This window comes from Scomber japonicus, chromosome 15, assembly GCF_027409825.1.
Source record: "Scomber japonicus isolate fScoJap1 chromosome 15, fScoJap1.pri, whole genome shotgun sequence".
NCBI lineage: Eukaryota > Metazoa > Chordata > Actinopteri > Scombriformes > Scombridae > Scomber > Scomber japonicus.
Genome location: NC_070592.1, coordinates 27,991,813 through 28,007,450, shown reverse-complemented (window position 1 = coordinate 28,007,450; position 15,638 = coordinate 27,991,813). Strand labels below are relative to the sequence as shown.

At 37.8% G+C, this 15,638-nt stretch overlaps 1 protein-coding gene across 2 annotated transcripts in view; it reads left to right on the top strand.

The window, feature by feature from the left end:
* The window catches only part of phf14 (PHD finger protein 14), a 90,735-nt gene that overhangs the window by 41,962 nt on the left and 33,135 nt on the right, over positions 1 to 15,638 (top strand). Inside the window, exons 14-17 of one of the 2 annotated variants that reach the window (XM_053334597.1) lie at positions 3,071 to 3,221; positions 9,856 to 9,918; positions 11,133 to 11,254; positions 13,042 to 15,385. In XM_053334597.1, the coding sequence (XP_053190572.1) occupies positions 3,071 to 3,221; positions 9,856 to 9,918; positions 11,133 to 11,254; positions 13,042 to 13,048 (343 nt within the window). In that variant the 3' untranslated portion in view covers positions 13,049 to 15,385. Of the gene's footprint in view, positions 1 to 3,070; positions 3,222 to 9,855; positions 9,919 to 11,132; positions 11,255 to 13,041; positions 15,386 to 15,638 lie in introns of those variants that run through there. The other variant, XM_053334596.1, reaches the window with a different exon arrangement.

Here is a 15,638-nt window from a genome sequence, read left to right as displayed (position 1 = left end):
ACCAATATAGAAAGAACTAAAGAGGAGCAGCAGCAGTAGGAAGAAAACACATAAAAATGGAATTTCACTATAGTAATGACAACCTGACATAAGGGTTAGATGTTAATTGTGTGTAAATAGCAGTTTGTAATCATGTGTAGTCAGACTGATCCAAACTGTAACAAATATTTTTTGAAGTCTGACCTCCTTTGTTTTTGCTGACGAGGCAAAACCAAAGTGCTTTACTACATTGTGTCTGCAGTAAAAAAAAAAAAAGGAAAAAAAAAGTAGTAGTAGTTATCTGCTCTTCATCATCCTGTGTGTTTGTTAGCTAACCTCACCATCATCATTCACAGAGTGGTTGTTGTTAGACAGTAGAGTTCTTCCATTGCCTTCGTTTGAAAACACTTTAATTATGACACACATGTAGAAAATGTTGTGTTGGTATCAACAATAACTTCATCATTTGCTTACCACAGCAAATTCAATTTTATTTATATATCGCCAAATTATATAAATTATATATGGACCACATTTGAATATGTTATTAAATGAGAATGAGACTAATGATGTAAACAGTATCATTCCTTCTAATATCATAAATCATATCACAATTGCAATATCAGTCAAAATAATTGCAGTTAGATGTTTAGAACTAATATAAAAAGAGTAGGTGTTATCAGCAAATGCTTCAGCCTACACCTTTTAGGTCTGAAACTGCTTTTTTCTCCTTTTTTTGTCACTATTTTTAAGGGAGATGAAGAAAACAAGGACATATGACATTGTATTTTATTTATACATGAATCTGGATTTGAATTTAAACTTTAACTTAAACTAAAGTAAAACTAATGCTTTTTTGCCCTGAGCAGTGTCTGCAGGTTAAAGAGCTTCCTACCAGACTCCATATATAATATAGCAGCCAACAAGCTCCACTCATTAGACAGTTCAGGTACTGATGATATGAATAAATAGAGAATTGGTAGTTAATGAAGAATCAATACAATCCTATTCTAACACTACAGTCATAAAACAGTATTTAAGTATTTCATTTCTGTTCATATTCATTGTGCAGTAATACATGAGGATCCAGAGTGTGTTTATTCAGATGAAGCCTGACACTGGAGGCCAGATGACAGATTCAGAGCTGCTGGAAATGTCACAGTCTCTTCTCTCAACTACTGCAGCTCCTTATCTAGAGAGGATTTAGATTTATAGCATCTGCTTTTCTTCAGATATTCACTTGAACTACTTTTTCTATGAAAAAGGAGAAGCTTTTCTCTGCCGCTTTGTAAATGAAGAGATGCAGCTGGACGTGTTTGTGTTTGTCTGTGACTGCACTAATTCATCTGAATAGTGAATAAACTGAGCACGGAGCTCTTTATGCTTTACTCAGAGAACATGAGAAAGCATTTGAATGATAAAAGTAGCATGGTAGCAGCTAATTACACTCAGAGACTACACACTGAACAACAAACACAAGAGGTAACACTGATGAAAGCACTATCATTTCACAACTTTGACCTTTTACAAAACATCACTATTTGATATGGTTGAGTATCAGCAAGGATCTCTGACAACATTTGAGTCTAGAGTCCTTTAAAGCTTTTAAATGCTGAATCAATTCAAGGAACTCAGGGTTTTACCTTAGTTTGTGGCGAGGCTGGATTAAACTGGATTAGAACCCCCACGGGCCCCTGGGCAGATGTTGAAACAATATATACACATACAGATGTGAGTCTACAGGAGTTAACACAGCTGCCATTGGTTCTTTTTCTTGTGGAATTCAGTCAGTCTCCACATTAACACGCTGCTGATTTCAGTCTCCTGTTCCACTTTTAAATATGTTTCTCCCAAGTGGATTAAAAAATGTTCAGTTTTACAACAAAGAGCAGCCTGATCTCAACTCTGTCTGTTTAAATGTATAACATCTCTGCTGCTGTGGAGATTGAGTGGAAACAGAAATACATATGAGTTTAGTTTGTGGGACTGTTTGATTGTCAATATTAATGTCAGTGTTATGACATCACAAACTAATGATGATCATAAATTGCCACATTTGAATCAGCTATTACACATCAGCAGCAGCAGGGTTGCTGTATTTGGTTGCATTACTGTGCAGATTATACATTGCATCTGTTTATGAGAAGAAAAATCAGCTGATTGACAGAAAATTCATCTGCAGCTATTTGGTTAATGAATTATGTGTTATTTTGAAGCCAAAACAACCCCAAATAGTCAAATATGAAAATGTGCTGCTTCTCGTTATTTTAGTAATCAGAATCACAATCAGGTTTATTTATTATTTGTATATATAGGAGTGAAATGAATGAAAGGATGTACATGTATAGTGTAGGGAAGCTTATACACTGGTCTATTGAAAAGACAGGAAGTGCTGATGTAAATCTAATATTTGGGGTTTTTGGATTGATGGACATTTGATAAAATCCCTTGTGGCTTTAGGACACTATGATGAGCATTTCTTCCTGTTTTCTGATGTTCTATAGACCAAATGATTTATCAAGAGAATAGAATAATCAGATGAATGGATTATGAAAATAATTACAGCAGCCATACTAATAGATAATAAGTGATTGAAACTAGACACACACACAGCTGAAATACAAAACTTGTAGTTAAAGACAAGAAGTGAGTGTAAGATGTCAGTCAGAGTTTATTTATTATGAGCATTTAAGAACATTTAAATGCATTTATTGCAATGTTGAGACACGTGGATGTCCTAAACTAGGAGAGAAGTGTTGTGCATGTTTGGCCAATAGTCATCTTAAATGGCATATGTTAAACAGTATAAAGGGACATTTAGTAACATAAGAATGATCACAAACAATTCTTTATCTGAGAGAAGATAATCTGCCACTTATTGATTTATTGATGTTCTTTTTTCCTCTCAGCTTTATTGTGTATCTGCTGGTTTTTTTCCAGCCTTTAAAGCTCGTTTTCTTTCCCAGCAAAGACCAAAGATTTGAGCGTCTGATAATAAAATCAATAGCATTCAGTAAAGAGGAGCTCTCTCTCTCTCTCTCTCTCTCTCTCTCACACACACACTCTCTCTCTCTCTCTTCCTTCTCCTCAGGCAATGCTCCGAGTGCGACCAGGCCAGCAGCGATGAGGCCGATATCGCCATGGAGACGCTGCCCGACGGCACCAAGAGGTCCAGGAGGCAGATCAAAGGACCAATCAAATTCATCCCACAGGAGATGTCACCGGAGCCCAAGAAACATCAAGTGAGAGGCACGGTGTGTATCGACACACTGCAAACTTTTAAATGTCACAGCTGGAAATAATGAAAGCTTCTCATGCTGGCCTCGTCCAACGATATAATTAGAGTGTAACTGATGTCAGCGTCGGCTCAATGATTGATCCGTATTGATTACAAATAATTAACTCAAGTTCTCATTAGTCTCGTGCTCGCCTTAAGGTTATCAGAAAGTTTCACAAGGTGATGGTGTGTTCGCTTGTGCGTGAAATAAACATTTGTAAGCAGAAGGACTGAAAGTGTTTCAGAAAGCAAGATGCAGGATGCTCAAAAACTTGAACAAAAAGGAAGAAAAAGAAAAAGTGTTATTCTTAGTTGTATCACTTCATTTAGAGGCAGGAGACAAGAGCATAAAGAAAAGAGCCTGTAGGGAAATAATTGGAACAAAGAGGCTTCAGTCTCACTACAGATTCTCATGAATAAAGACTTTAGGTTTGGTTTACATTGTTTCTATAGAGCAGTCTGGTAGTTTTAAAGGTATTTGAGCAAATAAGAAAAGGCTCACAGAAAGAGGAAGTAAAAAGCTTCACTCTTCATTTCATGCTATAAACTCCTGCTATATTGTTGGACTACCAATGAACAATAATTATCATATAATAAAGTAATTATCAACATCATCATGTGTATATATGGACTGATCATATGATACACGGTAAATAACTCTGCCCCCAACCATAATGACAGTCTGTGTTTTTACATCCCACCCCCCTTACATTACTATGCTATTACATTATTATTATCATATCAGTGTTATAAAATGATCTTCAAATGACAATAATATTGTTTATCACAGGTGTGTCAAACATGCGGTCCGTGGGCCAGGACCGGCCCGCCGAGGGGTTGGATCCGGCTCACTTTCCTTCCTTCCATCTGTCCTTCCTCCCTTTCTTCCTCCTGTCCTTCCTCCCTTTCTTCCTTCTGTCTTTCGTTCCTTTCTTCCTTCTGTCTTTCCTTCCTTTCTTCTTTCTGTCCTGAGATCAAATTGGGCTGTATGTGGCCCTTGAATGAAAATGAGTTTGACACTCGGTTTATCGTGGTTATTTCTAAGACAATATATCGTCCAGTCGTTACTGTGACAGACCTACAATGAACAATTTAGAATATATATTCATATATGTAGCAGAACCACTAATATCATCCTCTTCCTTGTGAAACCCTGGCACCTACATTTCCCACAATGCAACTGGACTATCAGTAGTTTTGTGAAGGTGTGTTACAACAGTAGAGGTTAATGTAGCCTGCAGCTGCTAGACTCAAGTAGGAGAGTTTACTAAACTCAAAGATTTATTTCTAACTAGTCTTCAAACCCAATAAAAGCTGACTCATGTGAATATATCTAATGTCACACAATGACACAAAAGGCTTCATACTTTTGTTACATACTACTGTTACACACATGCAGTAGTGCTCCCCAACTCCTGGAAACACATGCTGATGAGTTAAATGAGTGGAATTGTGCTTTAATACTCCAGTCCAGTCAGTCCAGGCTGCCTTCACACAGTGATGAAAGAGTTTCTAAGTTAGTGGTTTAATGAAAACAATAATCAAAAGACTTGTACATTCAGTCATTAAGATCAAATCTGTAGATTGAGAAAGAGGACTGAACACAAATACTGTGAGTCCAGACTTATTAAGAGGATAAAAACTGACAAAAGATTGAAAAGCAAATAACAACAGAACATAACAGCTGATGTTGATTTTAGGATAAGACACTGTCTTAACTTAACTGACTCACATACTCAGTCAGTGTGCAGAGGAGAAGAAACTAACAGCAGTACTTTGTATACTTTTGATCTTTTTTAGAAACTCAGACATGATCATGTATTTAAAAAAAGGAGGTGATGCCAAAAGTCTATTAAGGGAGTTGTAGAACATAGATTCACTTAAATGTTTCTACATTTCCATGATTTACATTTACCACATCTTTTCTTTCGTGCAATTTTATGCATTATTATTTGTTTTTTTTATTGCACATAAAATAAAATAAAACATTATATATGCAGAATTCTTTGAGATTAGGAAAAGAGAACAATAAACAACAAAAGAGAAATGTGCAGGAGGAGCCAATAAAACTCATAAGGACTTGTCATGTGACCTTCCTGTGGTGAAACATACAACATAAAAACTTCATTAGTAAGTGAGCAAAGAAATACAAACACTGAACAAAAAGGCAAAAACAACAAGTGTTTAGCAGCTGACATTGTTTAAATCTTGATTTGATCATATCAGAAAGGCTTTGTATCATGTTTTGTCCACATATGAGTACAGTAGAGATAGTAGAGCAGCAGTGTCAGTCATTGATCCTCTGACTGTTTGCCTGCAACTTTTACTCTAAACATAAAGGATCCCTGGTGTGTGTGGACTGTAACCTCTCTGCACCCCTCACTGGATCCTACTTATCTGCACCCACCACGCTCTGATCCTTCCCCCTCCCTCTCTCTCAAGAAACACTCCAGATTGATATCTGACAGCTCGGTGGCGGTCGGGGCGGCGGGGGTCGTCTTTCTCTTCCCTTTTAGTTTTTTTCCACTGTCAACAAGTGACCCTGTGCCTCTCACCTGGGAGCGGAGGGAACTTTCCTCTGGTGGCCGATCCCACTGAAGCAGCCTCTCTGTTACAAATAGAGAAATGAACAAAGAGGGGGAAAAAAGGAGGAGCGTCTCAGACACTCGTGTGCGCTCTGCACTCTATCTGTCTTAGGGGGGGGGGCAGCGGAGAGCAGGAGCACAGTGCCAGTCTGGGTTAATGTGTTTTTCTGTTCAGGTTTGGAAACCCTGCGCCGAGACATGTGCCGAGGACCCTGCTGGAGCTCTCAGGGATTAAGCAGCTTTCTGATTTTTCTCGCAGCCACAGCCACTCGGGCGAGGCACTTCAGTGCAGCATTTATCTTCAAATGCAAGGCGTGCAATGGCAGCCGCTAAAAGGGCCCTGCTTTGCATTTTTAATGCTTTTACCAGGGCGCCCAAGCGCTGGCACTTCTCTAAAGTCATGTTTCAATTTATCAGGACTGGCTAATCGACCTCCTGCTGGCCTCCAAGGCTGTACTTCTGTGTGCGTGTGTGTGTGTGTGTGTGTGTGTGTGTGTGTGTGTGTGTGTGTGTGTCAGAGAGGGAGTGTGTGTGTGAGCGCACAGGCACACATTTACATTTGGCCAAAAGGGCTAACACAGCCCAGTGCTTCCATGATGAAGCAGAGAGTCTCCTGGCTGTTATTCATGACTTACCTGTTTCTACCGGAGGAGAACCTTTAAAGTCAACCTGCCAGCTGAGTTTTATTTAGCATGTTCGTTACATCGCCACTCCGTAGCACACACTGTCTGATTTTACACAGTCCTGCTAAAGATCAAAGAAACACACACACACTCTTCTATCTGAGCAGCCCGAGCTTCACGCAAGGACAATTCATTAACACACATTTAATTCTTCAATGAAACCAAGCAGAATTCTCTCTTAACTCCCATTTCACAGCATCAGCAGGTTTCTTTCCTGCCTCCCTGATCCTCCTGCATTCATTTATCAATGTACTAATTAACCCAAGGTGTTCACTGAACTCTTGAGTTAAAGCACAAGTGGATCATTTTGAAAATTAAATAAGCTTTCAGGTTTAAATAATCGTCCCACACACACACACATGCAGGTTTTGTTTAACAGTGATGATCAAAAGTGTTTGAGCCATGATTGTGTGGGCAGGGGTCAAATACAAAATATTAAAATGAATCAATTAATCAAACTTTATTTATATAGCAGCTTTCATACAGATCCACGTAGTTCAAAGTGTTACTGTTGATTGACAAACTGATAATAAGAGAACAAATGTAGACTGAGGACAACATGAAGGAAACAAAAACTAACTAAATAAGATAATAAGAATGATTTAAAAAAATGCAGTAAATATAATAAATGAATATATGGTAGATATACTGTACACCCTTGAATGTAGTACCAGGAATTGTATATTTATTTAATTGCAGAGTATTTTACATAGAGAGTGTTTATTATGGTTGGGGACAGAGTTATTTACCTTTTAATTCTTCTACAGTCTCCACTCAGGATGTACACAGTGAGGAATGGAGGACACTACTTGTTTAGCCAATTTGACATGAATAGCCTCTTAGCTGCTAATGTGAAGTGTGGTAATACTGAGGTCAAAGGTCATGTCCATGTATCATACGATATGTCGATGATGCCTATAATTATGTTATTGTAGGATAAGTCTGTAATGTAATTATTTGGACAAGCTAAAGTTAAAGCTAACCAAAAGAATCCAAATATATTGAAAAACAACAAGTATGATGGTGCAAGTGATTAACACCATACCTTCATTTCTCATTAAGACTGGAGAAAATATAGAAAATAAATAATATGACTGCAAATGTAATGGAAAGTGAAATATAATGATTCTACATGAGTCATCTCTCAGTAGAGATAGTGTGTGATATCAGAGACATTCATATTATGGCTCAATTCATAATTTAAATCAATGAGCTGAAGCTTGTTTAGCATTATGTTATTCTGTCAAACATCATAATTACTTCCACTGTAGTTAAACTATAAAGAATCTGAATCCATGTGATGCAGCCTTTTCTCACCTCACAGCATATTGAAGGTAGATTTAAGGTGGAATTGAGTATTCTAGAGGCTAACTGAAGGCGGTGATAAAAGGTCCTCCTAATTGGACATGATTTACTGCTGCCTGCAACCTACCACAGTGCTAACATTAAAACCTCCCATATGAACATATGCCATTAATCAGTTGGAAATGATGAGAATTAAGTTAATATATCTGGTTACTACCACCTCCTATGCTCTGTTAATTTCTCTAATCCTGTGTGAAATGATTCATGCTTGTTAAAGATGCACTGATGTACTTAATTAAAAGATTGATTTTGCCAGGGACTTATAAACTGCCTGCAGTTTTAATTTCCTCACCTGAGCAGAGCCTGAGATTAGCCGTGTGGTTGAGCGTTTTTTTCAGCTGACGCCGAGCTCAGCTGCTCTCTGCTCTCTCTCCTCTCTCTCCTCTCTCTCCCCGCCCTGATAGATGACTTTAACAGGCGCTACTATAATGCAGAAATTATTAAATAACGTGGGGCCTTTTGTTTGGCGCTGCAGTCACAGGAGAAATAGTGGAGGAGGTCTGCAGGAGCCAATTGGCAGCATTCTTGCACTTAGCATTCTTAAAGATAAATGCTCCATCTGGTGAGCGAGCCAAAGGCGACAGATGGAATTGTTTTCACAATCTGTTTAAATATGTTGTCGATTTTTCTCTCCCCTTTTTAAACCTTTCCCCAGCAGCTCCGACACTCACTCGCTCGCTAGCAACAAGAAGATGTTTGATTTTTATTTTCCTTTTTTTTTTTTTTTTGTATTTCCTCTGTTCAGGCTGCTGTGAGCAGAGAGCTACTTGAAACACTCTTCAGAGCTGTGTTGTAGACGGAGGTGTTGATAGAGGTTTAGCTTCCATATAATAATGTGATTGGTGTCGTGGCATTTCTAACAGTCATACTTAATGCCACAGCATAACTGGCTATGTAAAGGGTTAGCCAGGAGGGCTGTGAGTCAGGCAGCACTCATATCATACTGTTGAGATAAAGAGATTATAACAGCACTGGACTGATCAGTTCACAATCTAAACTATGGAAAACCTTTACAGCCTTTTAATTGAGTGCAATGAGTCTACTTATCCAAAGGCATGGCATTGTTTCTTCTTTAAACGTATACTATGCAGGATTTTCTTAACACTGCTTTTGTCCTCAGGTCAATGTTGACGAGGAGGACAACAGGTGTTATATCAAAAATGAAGTACACTTTCATTTAAATGAGGCCTATTAACCATCATTTCCAATAATATGTGTAAAAGCTGTGGTAATAAGTTAGAATGAAGTTGACTAAAAAGGTCTAACACTGTTTTATAAATAGTCAAACCAGACCTGAGAGGATAAAAGCTGCATTTTCCATTTAAAAAGTATAGACTCATACAAAAATAGTCAAATTCAAATGAACTTTATTAGCATGATCAGGAATCTATATTGCCAAAGCAGAACAGTAGATTATTAACAGTGACTAAGAATTATTAAGAAATATACAATATGCAATTATCAACAAACATATCTTACATTATAGTAGAAGACTTTTAAAAGAATCTATCTCAATCATCTCTTACTGTATGTGGGGATGTATTTATGTATATCTGTATTTCTTCTTATTTAGCTGTTTAGAGGATGTTTCTAGGTGTCAGAGTTAGTTCATTGGGTGTGTAGCCCCCAGTGGACAGTATGCAGGGTGTGAGCTCATTACTCTGTTAAAACTGTCAGAGGGAAGACAGACTGAAGCCTGAGAGGCAAAATCTAGAGCAAAAAAAGTCCATAAAACAGTTGTGACAAATGGTAATATAGAAAAGTAAATAGATGAAAATATCACATTTGAATGAACTGATCTGGATTCTGGGGACTGGATAGAAGAAATGAAGCTGAATGTGTAAAGGTTGGGGGTGAAAATGATCCCCCTTTAGACACACTTAGAGGACAGAATTGTAAGAGTAAGAATTGAACTGCATCATGATTTTGAGCGGTGCTTAAAAGTGAAAATGTTTGTGTTTCACAGAGAACCAGAGGGCAGAAGAGGAAAAGAATTCCCATCTGTGAAGACAGAGAAGATAAAATTGAGGTTTGTTATTTCATTCAGCAGAAAGTCATTATATCTTCCAAATACTGTACGTAAGACCCATATTGTCTCTTTTATTAAAAATAAGACATCAGTTAATTAATTCCATCAACCTCTGACATGATGGACATTTCTTATTATTAATAACTTACTATTATTCATACAAGGTTTTATTTCTAAAGTTGTAGAAATCATTACAGAGAAATGTGTTTATTGGACTAAAAAATAGAAAAATCATCTTAGTTGTTGATTGTAGGAGTAGAAAACTATTAAAAATGATTAATTAACATATTTCACCACTATGAAGATGAAAATAACTAGTTTTAAAAAGTCTGGTATCAGTTATTACATTCATTTTTTAAAAAGCAACCAAACTTTTGATGTGGTTTATGAAGCTTTAAATGGTGTATGGATTAAATAATAATAACACTCTGAATCATTCACTTATTGTTTATTCACTTTATTTTTGTGTGCTCGGTGCAAAGCTGAAATCAGGATGTTATTAGCCTAGCTTAGCATAAAGACTGGAATCAAGTGGAAATTGCTAGCCTGATTTTGTCTAAAGTTGTTCTGTTTTGGGGGTTTTTAAAAGCCGACTGTGAACTCACCCCCCCCCCCCATTATGTTAATTGGTGAGATGTAGAAATGCAGCTCGGTGAACTTTTGGCAGAGCCATGCTAGCTCTTTCCCCCTGCTTCCAGTCTTTATACTAAGCTAGGCAAACAGGAGTCAAGCTCTAGCTCTGTTTATCTTTTTATATCACTCACATAAAGAATTCAAATGTATTTCCCCCAACATATGTGACATACTTGAAAGGAATATAATAAGTGTTGCTTTTCCAGCAGTGTTTGTATCAGACAGCAGAACACACTCCTCCATCAATTACATGAATTTCCAAAAACCAACATATAGACTCAATTTTCATTGAGACTCACTCATATTTCTACAAACTGAAGCTAACAGCATCATAACCAGAATTTGAAAGATTCTTTATTCACATAAAATTAGACACATAAATGCATTGAATCCAGAAAGCAGAGGATGAAGCATCCACATGGTTCTAACACTCATAGTTATTTCCATTAATTATATTCAACTGATAATGCTCCAGTGTTCTCCACATCTCTCCCCCAGCTTAACATTTCATTCCTTTTTACATCGCAACCACTAACAAATGCACATACAGCACTTGATTCTAATCAGCCATGTTTCCATAGGAACCACTGCCACGGGAACGCCGACAACGCCAGTCTACAATGCAGAAAAAACCCAAAGCAGACGACACGAGGACTGAGTGTACAACCTGCAAAGGACCGGGTGACAACGAAAACCTTGTGAGGTGAGGGAACGCTTGTGTGTGTGTGTAAGTGTGTATGTGTGTAAGTGTGTTGTGAGGCAGCCATATCCTCCTGATGATTAAAGTTCAGTCTTCATTAGGCTCTGGCCGCCTTGCTGTGCAGAATGAGGGGGCTGAGGGTATCCTCTCCATAGGCCCCCTATATTGACCTGCCACATACATTTGCACAGTTCATTAAGACATAATGAATAGCACAATTTATTCTGCTTCTTTCTTGGGATTTCAGGTGTCAGGCATCTAATAAACAGGAATCTTCTTTGACATTGGAATTCTGTGAAAAAGACAAAAAATTGATCACAGCAGGCAGCGTGTCAGCACATTGTCATGTGATCAATCTTTACCATAAAAATCTTCTCTCCATTCCACATTCTCATCAAACTGCTGACTGAGCTCAATTCTCTTCGTGGATGGTTTTCAAAAAACTGTAATTTTCTTGTGGTAGTTTGAACCAGTTTATGACTATATGAATAGTTGTGCTTAACCTTTTAAGTATGAAAACCCTCTCAATGTTTCCCAGTGTGACAGTCAAATACACTGTAAATACTTCACTTCCAGGACAGAGAAGCAGACCTTTATTTGAACCAGGCTTATATTTCATGATTTTTTTCCTAATTTTCAAAATGTTTAAGTATATTCTGTCATTTTTATAAAGCATATCCCTACATACAAATGTCACTACAATAATAGTCACACCATACTCACCAGTCAGCTGTTAGTTTTTCTTTTGAACAGAAATACTGCTATTTCATTCTAACTACTTCTACTGTGTGTCTTTCACCACAGTTAAACCTCTGTCCATAAAACATATTCTGAAACTATTCATTCATCTACAGACAATTAATCACAAAATATTTAGATTACCAAGTCATTCTTTATGCATTTTGTGACAGTAAACTGATTGTGGATTTTTAGGCTGTTGTTCTGACAGCAAAAGCAGTTCCAAAATAGTGGTAAAAGTCACAGATAAATGATGCATCCTTAAAAATACAATGTAATGTATTTCTATGCATTCACAAGCAAATGTCATGCTTCAGAGAAATTTCAGTTGCTCATGCAAAAATAGATCATTATATAAACATAAAATGTTTATATAATGTATATAAGTAGTACCAGTCAAAAAAAAAATGATGTAATCACACACAGCCCTAAATCCCTCCCTTACCTTCTAGGCTTTTAATATAAACAACAGGAAGTGTTAGTTCTATTGACTTTTATATTTCTAATCCCGCTGTAGCGATAGAAAAACCAGCAAAGTAGAAACACTTCAAATGATTCAGTGAATGTATTTCTGTTTTAAAAGCGTATGATATAAATCATAAATTGTGTTGATGTAGAAAGTGCTGTGTACACGGTAATGAAATGTACGTTAGGCCTAATTGACCATGTCAGGTAGGTAATCTCACCACTCACTGATGCTGACCTCTTATTTAAGGCTCAGCTTTCTTTATCATATATATTTTTGACAACGTAGCTTTATAATTAGTCTGTTTTTAGTTTACATAGTGGTGTGTCTTATCAGCATCAAGAAGAACCAAAGGTAGAATCAGAACTACCCAAGAAATAGATTTATGACAGCTTTGAAATGATACTATGTCCATGCTGAGAACAGCAACGTCATGGAGATAGAAAATAAAAAGAAGCTCAACACTTGAATACTGAAGTGTGTGTATTTATTTGTCATAGTCTTGAGACAGCGTTAAAGTGATAAGGGTTGCTGGTCGGGGTGTGAGGTGTGCTGCCCTGACTCTTTCTATCTTTGCATTGCACAGGTTGTGAGAGCCGGGGCAGCCACCTCACCTCCCATAAAAACTCGGGACAGATGACCGTTGGCTTAGAGACAGAGAGAGGCAAATTGAGGGCGTTTGAAGAATGGCGGTTGTGTCAGGCTGAAGAACAAGACCATCATGCCGGCCTGCAACGAACCTCTGATCCAAACTGGACCAACAACTGTCCAACGAAAATTGAGTGGGACTGTCTGAGTCTCAAAAAAATAAGGAATCCAAATCCTAAAAGGTTTCTTTAAGCCAATTCTGTTAATGTTGGACTGCTTTTACACATTACCAGGAACTTGGTTGATGGGTCATTCATTTTTCTTTGACAGACTGTAGCTCCAGTTGCATGTATGCAATGATCTTCACTTATAAAATAAAAGCATTTATGTATTCATACAATTCATGTAAGTAACTACAGTATGTTTCTGGGGCTACTCAGGATAGCATTTAACTAAAGTAGAAGTAAAGAATGACTTCAGAGCTAACCATCAACTGTGTGAATACAACTGTTTCAGATATCATTTATGAGACTGAGTCCTATCATCTTTAATGTCCCATTGAATGGTATCATCACTTCCTTATTGTGATGTATTTCCTTTTTGAGTAAGGATGTTGGGACAGGACATCAGACAGTAAGGGATCAGAATGAATGCTACTGAGTGGAATAAGTTTGATTCAGTAGAACAAAAGAAACCATTTTTGATTATTTCATTAATAAGATTTTAGTTCCAGGATATCTGACTGAAGATGCACTGCAGCAGTTTTTCCATGAAGCACGGGATATTTTAAGATCAACAAGTTTTCCGTTCTAATCTGACGGCCGTTGAGCGTAACAAGATTGTACAAATCTGGCGAGTTTCTCGACCGCTCCAGCGGCTGCCAAGTTAGTTTGTCTGCTTGGCTCTGTAGGAAATGACTAGAAGATTCTCGGTCCGTTCATCATGTTGCTTGCAGTGTGGAAAGCAAGTGCTCTAAAACTGCTGCACTGCTTGGAACAGTTGATATTTGCATCTTCTGTTTAAGGACTATATTCCCGATGAATCCTCTCTATGCCTCTAGGTGCAACCAACATATATGGAATTCTTTTTAAACAATTGCTTTTTTAATCAATATGAGGACATTACTTTGCATTTTTGCCCTCCCTGCACGACTTCTCATCAGTGCCAATCAGTATTATTGATTGAAGTCATCTGCCACCCAATCACCCTGAGCATTTCAGTGTGAATTCGGTTAATTGTAGACACACTTGAACCAAGACTTCCCCAGACTTGAGTGTTGTGTTTTGTTTCCTTAAAGTAAATGGAGAAGCAGAAGTATGAAGAAAAGTCAGTGTTGTGTATAGAAAAGCAAACAGTTTCCGGTGTATTGACGTGTAGCAGAAAAGTAATGCTACATTACAGCATCTGTAGTAGAAACACAATAGTGTAGTTAGCCATAATAGTACTTAAATATGAATACAAATGTGGTTAGTGTCTTTAGGCATTTAGAAGTCTTCCTCTGTCTCCATATCTTGAAGTGACAGTTAAACTGATGCGTACTCAGAAAGAAGCCCAGCTTTGTCTCCAGGTCTCTGGTGGCCCATAGTCAGTGCTGTCAAAACAACAGCTGCTTACTGCTCTGTCAGGGCTCATGACAAGTGTCACATTCTGCCCTCATATGTCACTCTGTTGCCCATCCAGGGCCCTATATGCATGCTTTTGGGAGCAGTCAAACTCATGCAGCTTACTGCTTCTGCCTCTCTGGAGTGTGTCCAGAAACAACACCAAGCTGGGTTTGTCTTTGGAGATGAGATCTCGGTGCAGAATGACTTGCTGACTCCTGACCAGTCCTCTCTCATCACTCATACTCAGTCAGTCTAAAAAAACTGCTTGTCAGTTCTACAATGCATGGCTATATCTATTTACCCAGATCTGTACAATACTTTTAAACTGAAAATAAATGACGTGGTCTTGTAGAATTTGAATGCCAGGTAGCTGTGTAGTGTGACAATGTGTACAGTATTTATTGAAGAGGCCAAACATTCATGTATATTCTTTTTGTGCCTACGTACTTGATTAAATATCATAACTTTGTGTTGTCAGCAGAGTTGAACTCTGTTTTGTGATGTAGTCTTGAAGCGACTACTTTTTAAATTTAGTTTTTTTTTGCCACACTCTTGTTTACATTTGTTTACAGAAATACCTTTAAGGGAATATTTCTGATTTATTGTGTACTGTATTACTGTGATACTGTACGAAGTAAGAATGTGAATGTCGCTGCTGTTGTGTATGTGAAGTGTCTCAGCCTCTGGCCTATAGCTCTTGAAAATTAAGCAGAGCTTTAATAAACTCTTGACTTTTTCACCTTATTGCCGCAGTGATAAATGAGTGTCAGCCAGCTAATTAATTGCTCTAAAGGTGCAGCAGCGGCGGTCCGTTTGTGAGTGTAATGCCCTCTGTCATCTGTGATTTATCACCTGGGAAGTGGCCTTCTTGTTGGTGGGGGGCCCACACAGAGTACAGTCTTCAGCTGATCTGCTGGATTCTCTTACTGCAGTCACCACCCAGGTGTGAACAGATATTTCAAAAGTAAAAGTCAGTTTTTTTCATTTTGGA